Raw genomic sequence first — 14,390 nt, 5'->3', positions numbered from 1 at the left:
AACCTCATTGACACAGTTAAGGAATGCTTGTGTTCAATGTTCCGCCAAAGTGAATAAAATATCAAAAAGAAAATATGTTATTAGTTTTTTTTTATAAATTGCTTATTTATTTATTAATCAATGATAATAAAATAATTTATTAAGCTACTTCAAATGTAGCTGTAATTCTGCACCAAAATTTTAAAGCAAAACTTACATTTGCCATTTTATTTATTTGATAACGTCAAATTTTAACCCGTGATTGGTACAGTAGCTACTTACTGTCACTTGCTGTTGTGTTTAGTAAATTTTTCGACTTATTTCGTATGCTTTAACTTTAAAGGATGACGCACGGGTAAAGACTCGTGGACTCACCTGTATAGAGATGTTTAAAATAATGGAATAAATTCAATTTATCGAAAATAGTCCACTTTGGAGAAAAATCCCGAGACAGGTCGATTTTTATTTCTAAATTATGATTTTTTGACATATTATATACTATAATATAGTCGAGGAAATGAAGCTGAAAAAATGGCAAAACCTCGCAATTTTTTCGTCCAGCATCGATTTGTAAAAAAATTTGGGTTTAGGCTCATTACACCCTCTAGTTCATTTTCTATATTGAGCCGTTGTACGCTTTTGGTTTTTTAAGGGTGAAAACTACCCCTAATTGTAAAAAATTATAAAATAACATTTTAAACTTTAATATTGTCAACATTTGGTTCTTATTAGTTACAGAATGATTGTTTTATTCTTTAAGATATACTATCATAATATTTCAACCCTTAAAACCACCCTTGTTGGAGCCATATATAAAAACTTTACTTATCCTAAACGAATAATGTCGGCTTGCATCGATTTACAGAAAAATTTGGAATTAGGATCATCTTACCCTGTACTTTATATTCTATATCATGCTTAAGGGCGTTGATTATTTTTAGGGATGTAAACTACCCCTTATTGTCAAAAATTATATAAAAACACTGTAAACTTTAATATGGGTAAAATTTGGTTTTAATTGATTAAATAATGATTGTTTTATACTTTAGGATATAATATCATAATATTTCAACCCTTAAAAACCACCCTTAATAACATTACAGTTTTTATAAGTAGATATTTTAATAGATCTATACAGAAAAAAAGAAGAATTAAAGAATTACAAAAACATCTATTTACACAAAAATACGAATTTACAAATATGTACAAATACAAATACAAATAGTTTTTTAGGCATCTTCCAGTATACGAACCGGTTATATGGTATTATACATACATTGAAAATTATCCATAACCGGACTATCTGAATTTTTCAAAAAAAAATATTGGTTTTATAAACAGAGCTTCTTCATTTTTGGCGATAAAAAGTTTTTTCAAAATTGACTTTGTAGCATTTTTGAAGAGTTATAAGACTGTGTAAAAGAAATTCCGTAAGATCCCTTAGTTTTTAATTAGGGTGGGTTAAAGGGCTCGAATAAGGGGGTGTCTGCTCGTAAATAGAGGTTTTAAACAGCCATATCTCGCTAACTGTTCATTATAATGAAAATCTATGCACAAGGAATTTTAGTTCTTAAAAAATAATAGTAATAAAATTTTAGTAATACATAATTTTTTTCGCATCTCCAGTATTTTCGGATATATTTTGAAATAAAAGGTGAAAAATGGGAAATTCCAAAAAATTAATTTTTCTTTAAACTTCAGTTTTTCTAAAATTATGCCTTTTAAATAGGTCACACTTCTTGGGTGTATTGATAATACAAATATAAAAGGAATTACAGAAAGGTGAAGAACAATTTTTAATTAGGAGGGTAGTTAGGGGGTTGTTTTCACTGATTTTTTCATAGAGAAAAGCAGGTACCGATCTTTTTTGATCATAAGTCGCTTAATTTTCAGGCTAGAAACTTTTTATTGTTATTTTTTTAAAGGGCTAACTGTATACTTGAAAAAAGATTATATAAGTTTTCCTCGAAGAATGCAAAGTTTTTCCGTTATTTTACTTTGAATATTTCAAATTATGTATTTGACGAAAAAAGCTAAGTTTTAACATGCCGTATCTCGGTTTATATTGGTCTTAAAGATATCACAGAAAAAGAATTTGGTTTGTGTTACTAAAAGATACAATTTTGATATCTACAGTTTTTTTATTAAATGCATATTTTTCAAGGTATTCTCAAAAAACCCTCTAAAAAAGTCGATATTTTCATCGAAAAACTGTTACTTTCAAGCGCGAATAACTCGAAAAATATTAATTTTACGAAGAAAATGTAACAAACATTTTTTTCTTAGAATCACTTTTTACATCGATTTACATGGTTAAAATGTAATAAAAAATTCCCGCCCCCGAGATGGGGTGGCAACCACCCCCAAGGGTTTTGCGTACAGCGGCATGATATAGAAAATGATCCTTGGACTATTCCCTACCTTCTGTGAAAATTTCAAGTAAATCCATGCTGGACGAAAATATTGCGAGCCAAAATGCTTCATTTCCTCGACTAATAGTGACATTCATTTGGGCGTTTGATGTAATCGATGATTTTTTAAAATGGAAACGGGGGTCGTGGGGTAGCTCATTTGAAAGGTTTGTCAATTCTCTAGTCAGTAATATAAACAATAACATTATTATTTATACAAGGTGGCCAAAAATATACTTTTAAAAAAATTTATACAGAGTGGCCAAAAAGAAGAATATAACTAGATATGTAATTTACTTAACTCAAAATACATTTTACTGATGTAAGAAAATATAAAAAAAAAAATTTTTTCATACATAAACATTGCTTTTCGCATAAATTAAATGTCAAACAGCCACTCACCTACTTGTTGGCAGTTTGAACATTTAATTTAAGCGAAAAGCAATGTTTATTTATCAAATAAACATATTTTTCTCTTTTCTCATAGTAGTAGAATGTATTTTGAGTTAATTAAAATACATACATTCTTCTTTTTGCAGCAAATAATTTAATTCAAAAATAATGTTTTGGCCACCCTTTATAAATAAGGATTATGTTTATATTACCGAATAGAGAATTAAATAACCTTTTAAATGAGCTACTACACAACCCCTATTCACATTAAAAAAATCATCGATTACGTCATCACGCCCTAATGGATGACGTTACTATTATGGCATATAAATATGTCAAAAAATCATACTTTAAAATTAAAAATCGACCTGTCTCGGGATTTTTCTCCAAAGTGACCATTAAATGAATTGATTCCATAATTTAGAATCTCTCTGTATATGGATTTTAAATCTGTACATTTATCTTGGCGATTCTATTTCATCAAATAAATAAAAAATTTCATTAGATGAAAAACCACGTTAGTTTCTCCACTTCATTCCACAATATAATGACTCAGTTCTTACAAGAAAAAAATTAATGCTTTTAGAGTATTCTTTGTGGTAGGGGAGCAAAGTATGCTAAATTTGCAGTCACTCGAGCGCTTTGGGGACCTATTGGGTTGCGAAGAGTAGGTCCCAAAACCAAAAAAAGTTAAGTAAAGTTTTCAATGTTAGTAGGCGCTTGCCATTTTTTAATTTAATTTTCCATTTCCAACAATCTTTTTCTTCCGATTATGACGCCATCTATCCATAATTCGAAAAAATGTTTCGCATAGAAGTTACTTATTTTTACGTATGGAATTCAAATCAGCAATAAAAAATAGGGGCTCCTATTTAGGATTTTAAAGTAACCCCCCACCCCACCTCCGTGGGAGGTAGTGTGTGGTGCCATTCTATAGATATTTCAAAAATATTGAATAAGTATATTTTACAGTTTTTCGATCTGATGTTCATTTCGCGAAATATCGCGGGATTCGCATTTAAAATATTAAATTTCCCCTCCCCCACCCCTCTCCGTGGGGAGTCGTGTATAGTCTCATTCGATAGATTTTTAAAAAATATTGAGCACAAATTTTTTAGTTTTTCGATCTGTCATTTATTTCGCGAAATATTCGCTTTTTTCTTGTGAACCTTTGGGACTCGCCCATTTCCTTACGCCCGGCTCAAATCGTCTGATTTTTGAAATATGTTAATCTCAATTAACATGAGTTAGGTTATATTAGGGAAAGGCGGGGTTGTCAGATTTATGGTGCCACTATGCCACTTTTTTTATTGGTGCCAAATTGACTAAAATTATATAGTTACATACAGTTGTATATAGTAGAGCGCCCTCTATCGAAAAATGCCTGAACAAATCAATATGTCCGTTTAGAAAAAGTCTCAATCTGGCACCATTACGTTTTTTACATATTATGCATTAGGAACACTTGTACTCTCCTAGGACGAAAACATACACGCTGTCGTACTGGCACCCAAAATCGGGTGCCACATCATCAAATTGGGTGCGACATTGACATGTTTTGCTTAAAAATGGTGCCAGATTGACAGAATATATCTGTATATATATATATATATATATATATATATATATATATATATATATATATATATATATATATATATATATGTATGTGTGTGTGTGTATTATTATAAAATGTAATTTTTTTTACTTATTAATAAATTGTCTGGCTAAATAGGTCTTGAACCTAAGGCCAAAAAAAAACTTTTTATTAAGTTCACGTCTTCAATCAATTATTTATCAAATACACTATATATTAATATTATTTAATCAACAACTCAAAATATTCCCGATGCCATGTCAAATATTTAAAATTGTCACTGTCTGACTGACAGTATGCTGACAATATTCTATTCGACTGAGTGCATTGTATGACAAAGATACATTTGGAAATATTACCACGGACATTGTGTTCATTTTTTTCGAATCCTGGAAAAACCAATAAATATTTTTGAAAAATTTAAACGCAGAATGAAAGATTATATTATTACCGAGGGCCGAAAGTCCCTTAAAATAAATAAAAAGTTTATTTTGAATGAGATATTTTAAATTAAATATCACAATAAATTTTCTCTTAGTTTTTCACCCCTGTAACTTATTAAAATAAACACTATAGAAGTTCTCAGGGACTTTCGGCCCTCGCTAATAACGTAATCTTTAATTCTGCGTTTCATTTTTTCAAAAATACTTATTAGTTTTCTCAGGATTCGAAAAAAATGAATCCCCATTTGAATAGCATTACAGCCGAAAATACGTACCCATCCTCTTAAGTATAAAACGAACATATTTGCGTTTTGTTTTTAGTCACGTGTCTAGGTTCCATTTTGTTTTCTAATGAAGGGAAATCTGTTGAGTTAATATATTTATTCTTTTTGTACATTTCCACAAGTACTCAGTGGTTTAGTCATCTGTCAGATGGTTTTAAATTTGGTCTATTGATCCATTTTTTATTATACGGTCGAATCCGTTTATTAGAATACTGTTTATGGGAATATCCTGGTTTAACGAATAGAAATTTGAGGCCCCGAAATGCTTCTGCTTTTTTTGTCATGTTTTTCTACCTCTAGCTTTCTTTTGCACCAAGGACTTAAATTTCTTGGGGATAGTTTTGACCTTTGGTTTTTGTTAATAGTTTGTTATTGTTTCATGATGCTTGTTGTATATTTATGGTTAGATTCTCTGCTCCTTCATCAAATTGTTCATTAGTTTTGATTGGTACATTTAGATCAATTCTGTCACCGTTATTGGTTAAGGCATCGAAAGTATAATAAGGGTCAAAAAGTTTTTGCTTCTGAAGTATCAAATAAACACTATTAAATTTTTAAACATATTTATTAAAAAACCTAGCTTACATAATAATATATTGCGTAAATTAGAAAATATTTCTTGTATATTTTCAATTAATCTTTTAGCTTCCGACACACAGCCAAGTTTTAATAAACTACTTCAAGACTATATTTAGGTAACGAGAACAATATAATAATATCACGTATACAGCGTGATCAATTTCTACTTTGTTTATCGACAGAATTTTTACCTCGCGTTTATATAAGTTGTAATACGTAACAAATAGTTCTAGAAGCAAATACGTCAGAGTTAGCGACGAAAATGTACTATCTCCATAGAATAGCAATCGTACTACTTGTGCTATCACTCTGTACATGTCACCATCACATCATCCTCCTCGATGCAATAATCTTGGTGCTCTTCCACAATTCGCCTCGTCTCCTCTAGTTTTCGCTACAGCTTTCTACCGATGACCTACATCGCTCGCTTGATCTATCTCTCCTCTTTGTTCCTTATAATCCTTTGTACTCTATATTTGTACTACATCAATTGCTGAACTGTTTTGATTTGGTCGAGTTAGAACAGTAGGCTCACCGTTATTTATTACGATAAGGTTGAGATCATCCTTATTAATATCCGTATTAATAAGCTGTGTTACAACTGTGTCATTGTAACTAGATCCCCAAATAGTATGGCGAGCATTAAAATCTTCTCTATAATTCCTGAATTATTAACTTGCGAGAAGATGTTTGTCCAATAATTTACTGAACTTTTGCTTTTAGGTGGTCTATATATAGATAAAATATTCAGATCATTTGTTTTATATTTAATTGTTACATCACAAACTTCTATTTCCGTATTAAAATTAGAGTTTAAATTTAATTCACTAAAAGTAATTGAATTGTGGATGAGAATAGCTACACCACCGAAGCCATCATTTCTGTCTTTTAGAACCAAATTATAATTTTTAAAATGATAGCTAATATCTTTTTTGAACCATGTTTCACTAATTAGGAGGATGTCTATACTTTTATTATTTAAATAATACATTAAACTACCTTTGTTTGATATAACAGATCTGGAATTCCACCGACTTATTTTTAAATTATGTTGTATTGACATTATGAATTAGTTATGAACTGTTCTACTTCTTTTATAATTATTTTGTTGTCCAAGGTGTTTATGTCTTCTACTGTATGAATATTTTTTAAAAAGTTTATTATAAATGTTGCTACAGATTTAGCTAGTTCAGTTTTATTTTCGATATTAGTATTCGGTGAATAAGAATTAGTTGGCAAAGGTTGAGACGGTCCAAAAGTGAAGGGGAACATCGGTTTATGAGATGTTGATTCTAAAATAGGTGAATTTGCTTTTCTTTTCTTTCCTGAGTGTTCATTTGAATTATTTATATTAGAGTTTAATTGAGTCAAAAATTGAGATCTTTTTATTTCTACAGTTGGCCGAGTCGGACCGAGATTTATTATTATTATTAATTGGTAGGGATGGAAATTCTTTTCCATTATTATTTAAACTAGAATTTAAAATAAAAAATTTTAAATTCAAAATATATTATATTTTAAAATTTCAAATTTAAAATATATTATATTTGTATACTACAACTACAACATTATAATAGCAATATAAATTCCCTTAGAAATTTCGATAGACAATCTTACTAGTGGCCAGGGGCCATTAAAATATGAAATATGGTGGCGCCCACAATTTTTTTATAACATTTTTTTTTCTGTAGCTCTCCTGACGTCGGAGATAAAGAACTCATCTCAGGAAGTTAAATTGATCACCCTGTATACATATAGAAGTCCTAGAAATAAAGACAAATAGTGAAAATTTTTGTTAACGAAAATGTTTTAAGGCGTTTTGAAATTTTCAAAATTTGTAATCTAGGACTGAGTAAAATTCTAGTAAATCGAACTGTGGGTTAGTTTAAAAATTTGAAGAAATTATTTGAATGCAGTACTGCAGAACTATTTAAAGTGGACTACAAAAGGAAGAAATGTTGAAAAGGTGGCCTAAAGTGGTGAAACAAAGTTTTTTTATAGAGATTTTCTACTACTAAGTTGTCTATGGGAACGCCCTACTAAATTTCGGTCATACAAACAGCCGACCAATTCATTTTTAAGTTGCAGAGTAAGTCAATAGTCATGCGTTGGAAAACGTTAGCGTAAAAGTAGTGACTATTGACAAAAAACATGATCGTGTGATAGCTTCTTAGCGGTGTGTGTGAACCTTAAGAAGCTCAATCCTTCTGACTTTTGGAACCGATTGGTAACTGTTGATAAAACCTGGATCCACTAATACACACCAGAGAACAAAAAGAACGGAAGGCAGTGGAATGAAACCGGCAAAAGTGCTCCAGAGCGCCCAAGAGGCTCAATGGGTTGGAAAGGTAAGGAAAGGCCACATCAGTCTTATTCTACAGAAACTATCGATTAGAATTTTCCAATAAATATCGAGCAGAATAGAGAAATAACATAATGTAACCACTATAGAGGAATATCTCTACTGAGTACAACATATAAAATTCTAACAGCCCTCATCAGATAGAAACTCACTCAATTTACAGAAAAAAAATTGGGGACTACCAGCAAGGACTCAGAGAAGGCAGATCCACTACAGATGCGATCCACATAATTACACAAACTATCGAAAAATGCAACGAACACAACATAGAACTCCACATCCTCTTCGTAGACTTCAGACAAGTCTTTGTATGTATTGGAAGAAATAAATTATTTATTGAAATAAAAAATAAAGATATACCAGCAAAATTAATCAAATCTCTAGCAAAAGTAACGACAGAAGAAAGAAGTACAAAATCAATTGCAATAGAAACAGGAGTGCGACAGGGCGATTCCCTCTCAACCACACAGTTCAACAGAGTAGTAGAAGGAACAATTAAGGCCAGCGGAATTAAAGGAACTATAGCCCACTCCTCAACACAAATATGTAGTTGCATACAGAGCTGGGCGGTATCCGGGTACAAGTACCCGAATTTTGTACTCTAAGTACATTTTGGGTACTCAGTACCCAGTACCCGAGTACATTTTCAATAAAGTACTCGGTACTCGTACCCGTAGCGTATCGGTAAAATACCCGGTACCCGCGTTTATTAAGAGGTACATTTTCCGAGTACTTTTTGCAAGTCTAAACTTGTCGCTGCATGTGGGACAGCAAATTAATAGCAACACACAAAACGCTGTTTTCAGTATCAGTCCATTCGCAAAGTCAAGAAAACGCCTATTCTCTTATGCCATAATAATTAATAGCCCCCAAAGAAATGCTCTGAAGAACTGATGAAACTTTGAAAAATTAGTTATCTTAAAAGCCAATAAAATTAATCAGTGAGTGTGAGTGGTGTTATACTGATTACAGTAAAACCTGTGTTACCGACCACCTGTATTTACGGCCGGTTTCAAAGTTCCCCAAACCAATTATATTTATATTTCCTTATTTATGACCTGCTATTTACGGCCATCTTTATAATACGGACGCGGCCAAATAATCACATATTTTTAAAGTCCATTTTATAGACATAGAATGTGATTGTCGGCCAAAATAATTTTGTTGAAATAATTTTGTCTATTTGTTGATGGAAATTCCCAGTACTATTTATTAGGACCTATTGTATCTACTTAAACAGGAGATTAAATAACCTGCACCGGGTCGGTGGTCCCAAGGTTCTTAAAATTCTACAATAAAATGTCGTAAAAGCGTTGTAAAAGAGAAGCGTTTGTCACTATATATAAATATGATTTAAATTCACAAAAAGTTGGCCAAAAAATATGGTCTAAAAACTCAAATTATCAAAGGATATAAAAAATAAAAGTGAGTAAAACATAAATCGGTTTTTTCCATAGTATAGTATGTACCTACCTAGTTTTGTTTTATATTACGATATTAAGTAGTTTTAGTAGTGTCCGTTTATGTATAGAATTATATTTGCTTTTATTAACAAAATAAACAAAGTTCCAATTATCTTTTATGTATTTGTGGACTACAAAAACTGGAAATACCGGCCACCTTTCTATATCGTCCCATAGTTCCTTCATTTTTAGTGGCCGTTACTGACAGGTTTTACTGTATTATTCAATGATCAATTTTTAAAATTCTTATTTTTTTATTTAAGTTGGAATTGTACGTTGTTTTATGTTTTCATGACTCATAAATAAATATGTTTAGAGAGGCAGAGATAATTATTACCTTCTTACCTTTTTCGGGTTCTATATTCAAATGTACTCGAAATAAGTACCCGAGAAATTCGGGTAATTGTACTTTGAGTATTGTACTCTGAGCACTTTTTTTGAGCAATGTACTCTGTACTCGTTCCTCAAATATGACCCGGTACTCTGTACCCGAGTACAATTTATCAGTACCCGGCCCAGTTCTGGTTGCATATCATATAGTTCTTATGGGAAGAGACAAGGAAAGATTAAAAGGAGCAGTAACAATCCTGGCAAAGAAAACACGGAAAAGAGGTCTAGAAATTAATGAAGTAAAAACAAAATATCTACCCTATCTAGAAGAGAAGATAACAGGACGACAGAAACCAAGATAAAAAATTACACTTTTCAAACAGTTGAGAGAAATCAAGATAGAAAATTACACTTTTGAAAGAGTTTAACAATTAAAATATTTGCGGTAATCTAAGAGACATACTGAACGGAGAAGATATAGTTAGATTTATTAAAGCGTTATCATTGTTGGTAGTTGCTAGTAAAATTTACGAAATAATACTAGAGAAAAAGCTGCGAGAAAATATCGAGGCCACACTGGATGACAGCCAATGCGGCTTTAGGCCAGGGCGAGGTACAACCGATCTCATAATCACGGTGAGACAGTTATCAGAAAAAGCCCTAGAGCATAACAGTAAGTTGTTTCTCTGTTTTGTGGACTTGGAAAAAGCATTTGATCGGGCGCCACGTAACAAGATCTGGGAAATATTAAACCGCAGAAATGTGAAACCGAAGTTAATCCAAGCAATAAAGAGTATATATAAATGTACACGTAATAATGTAAGAACGAACAATCGCTCATCTCTAGAATTCTACACAAGGACAGGTGTAAGACAAGGTGGTGTTCTGAGTCGTCCTTTGTTATTCATCACTCTTATGGACGAAATTGCAAAATAATGCAGGGGTAAGGTAAAAAGAACTAGGGTTGGTGTATAAACTTCATTAAGTTTACGTGTCAGAGTTGATATATGCCGATGACCTGGTAATTGTGGCAAAATCGGAAAAAGACTTGCAAGTGAATATGAATGTTTGGAATGAAGCCTTTAAGAAATTTGGGATGAAAATAAATATTAAAAAAGCAGAAGCTTTAGTAATATCGAAAAATATAAATGTAAAGCTGAATAATGAGACCATTACACAAGTAGAGGACTTCAAGTATCTAGGATCAATAATGAATGGGCAAGGAAATATAGAACCAGAAATAAACAGCAGGGTAATGAGTGCAACAAAATTATACTATGCACTAAATAAAAGTTTTATTAGGAAGAAAGAAGTAAGCCTGAAAACAAAAATGAAAGTATTTCAAACTGTATACGAGCCGGTGCTACTCTACGGTAGTGAAACGTGAACAGTGAACGACAACATCCGTAGTAAAATTCAAGCATGCGAAATGCGATATTTACTTGCGGTATCCGGGGTGACCAGACGTGATCGTATAAGAAATGAAGACATACGTGAAAGGTGCGGTGTTGGAAGGACCTTAGACAGACTTGAAAAGAAACAGTTATCGTGGTTCGGACATATGGCGAGAATGAGTGAAGGTAGAACTGTAAAGAGGGTATGGAAAGCGGCATCTGACAACAAACGACGAAGAGGCAGGCCAGCAAGGGAACGCAAATATTGGAAAGGCTTGCGTAAAAAGAAATATTGGGTGGAGAGAAGCAGAAAGACTAGCTACTGGCCGAAAGTCATGGAGACGTCTGATTTCTCCACTTACCTCGACACCGTAAGGTACAAGAGGACGGCTTAAGTAAGTAAGTAAGTTATTAAAGCGCAGATACTGAGATGGCTATGTCATATAGAGGGAAGGAAAAACGACCTACTGATTAAGAAGATCACCAGATGGAAACCAGAAACTGAAAGACCGAGGGGAAGACGCAGAGAGAGATGGGAGGACCGCGTCATGAGAGATATCAAAATTCTTAAAGTGAGAAACTGGAGGGAAACTATACACATATCGAAATGAGTGGAAGAAAATTGTAACGAAAGCCAAGACATACAACAAACTTTGATAGCACACAAGTGGAATGCGGAGTCGATTCACCGCAATAAGCGAATCAGAGAGCTCTAAGTAAGAGCGGCAAACATTCCATCCGGAATCAATATCCTTGATGATGGTGATGGAGCAGAATAATATTCGACACATTTGACAGAACAACTCCTAATTTGGTATACGCTCCTGTTGTTGTCTATAAAAAACGTCACGTAGCGCAGTTGCCGATATCAAATATACCTTCTCTCCCTTCGAATTCAAAGCACATCAGTACATAACATGTTAACTATTACATGTTCACTTCTTAGACCTCCGACAGTGTATAAACCTATATAAAAAAAAGTAATACGATAAAATACTAAACCTACATAATGTAAAATCACACAGTGAGTGGACTATGTAACCATCTTTCTCGCTTACGTACTAACCGCTGACACTACTTTCGGTATTCTCTGCATAACTGTCGTCTAAAGTGTCATATTTCCCCACATTCCTCCTCTTACAGGCATTTATTGCGTAGCGTAAAAGGTGCTTGATAATAAAATAGAATAAGAAGAACAGCATGAGTTGTACTACTATTAACAGAATAAGAACGTCTACAAGGCGTCTCTTGTATAAAGGCATTTGGACTCCGGGTGACTGAAAATGTCTTGCTCCCCGATGTCTAAGGACATATTCGACCCAGTAAACCGCTGTATTGATTGGAGATACTTGTCGATCGGCGAAAAACAGACCTGCTGCTTCGGCGTATGCTTTATACCTGCAAAAAATGTTTGTGTTAAAAGAGGTGATTCGCAAATATGTAGTTGTAGAGTAAAGGTACTATTTCGACATCGACGGCAGGCGGCAGACGGCAACTGCAAACGGCAGTTGCAGTTGTCGCCATGACAAACGTCACTACTTTGCACTATTATTTTGTATGAGACTGATTCCGACATCGACTGCAACTGCTGTCCGGCAGAACGTCGGTTGCTAAGAATTATACAAATTAATAGTGCAAAGTACTGACAACTGTCATGGTGACAACTTTAACTGCCGTTTATAGTTGCCGTCTGCCGCCTGCCGTCGATGTCGGAATCGTACCTTTAGGGTACAAACTCTTGAATTATAATATGTACGAATTATAATATAATATGTAATAATGAAACCTGTTGCTCTGACCAACAAGGTTAGGTTGGTATGGGTACCGGGACACACAGGTGTGGAAGACAAGACGGAGCTCATCCACTTTGCCTGTGGGACCTGAATTTGTGATTGGGGTGCCCTTCAGTACTGGTAGAGGTGGTTCTAGGTCAATTGCTCGAAATCAATTGCTCGAAAATCAATTGCTCGACATGAAAATTGCTCGAATAAAAAAGAGAATTATATATCTAAAATATTTATTCACAATAATGCAAAATAATTATGTGTAGGTACTTACATAACGTAAAGTCCGGATTGCATGACAGAAAGGTCAAAATAACCACTTATATAAGCAAAAAATGTCGCAGAAATAAGCAAATGATAATAATATAAATATGAATATAGGTCATTAACATTAAATTACACTTATTTTTAATTATCGTATTATTAACAATAAATAAAAAATTACCAAAGTGTTAAGCTATAATATAATAAAAAAAAATCGAAAAATAATTAAAATATTAATATATTTTTTATTCATGGCCATTAGCATAAAAACTATTAACAATATAAAAAAGGGTTCAAGGCAGGTTTCAAAATTCATCGTCTCTCAGTTTTTGAGTATTTAGAAACTGTCTTTCGGTCCTTTTCCTAGACGAAGAGAAGGTAAATGCGTGGCCTAAGTGTCCTCTATTTGCTTTCTCCTATTTTCGTCGTCTCTACGTGATTATATATTGTAAAATCCGGAGATATGGGATGCAGCCAGAAAGCAGTTTATTAACGAAAAGTCTTAGATTTAAAATATTGTTTATTATATTTTTATTTCAATTATTCTAATTGTTTAAAAAGTAGTAAACTTTGTATCTGGGGCTTTTCGTTGTTTTCCTATTAACAATATGTTTTTCAAAATTTTCTTGTAAAAAGCTGTGTCTTCTATCTGTATACATATATTTATACGTAGAAAAAGTTCTTTCAACATCTGCAGATGTGATCAGTGCGTATTTAAATTTCAACAAATGTACCGGTATTATTTTACAACAATATAATAAATTTGGGCTGTCTGCAGACAAATATTAGTTTATTACATGACAGGTATAACTATGGGTTTTCTTGTTTATCTCCTAAGCCTAACGGACTAACATTCTTATGGTTTATTGAATTATTAGAGTTTTATAGCTCTGTATAATTCATAGAATTTTGTTTAAGACAGGAAATAACATGAAATTTCACTATAGTTTATCATAAGAAGTAAAATAAACAAAGATAAACAACATATCTTTAAAATAAGCATTTTTACTAAAAATCTTAATTATAAGCAAAAAAAGCAAAAAAAGGCAAAATGCTTATAATCCTGACTTTATACATAAGAAAGACACTTTTAATATGACAAATTAT

At 32.5% G+C, this 14,390-nt stretch overlaps 1 protein-coding gene across 1 annotated transcript in view; it reads right to left on the bottom strand.

The window, feature by feature from the left end:
• Nucleotides 1-5,653: 5,653 nt before the first annotated feature.
• Nucleotides 5,654-14,390, bottom strand: part of LOC114330261 (UDP-glucosyltransferase 2-like) — a 128,552-nt gene continuing 119,815 nt past the window's right edge. The window contains exon 7 of the mRNA XM_050649544.1: nucleotides 5,654-12,633. Within this exon, the coding sequence (XP_050505501.1) occupies nucleotides 12,297-12,633 (337 nt within the window). The 3' untranslated portion in view covers nucleotides 5,654-12,296. The remainder of the gene's footprint in view (nucleotides 12,634-14,390) is intronic.

The sequence above is a fragment of the Diabrotica virgifera genome, chromosome 4 (assembly GCF_917563875.1).
Source record: "Diabrotica virgifera virgifera chromosome 4, PGI_DIABVI_V3a".
Taxonomy (NCBI): Eukaryota; Metazoa; Arthropoda; class Insecta; order Coleoptera; family Chrysomelidae; genus Diabrotica; species Diabrotica virgifera.
This window is presented reverse-complemented; position numbering and strand designations above follow the sequence as displayed.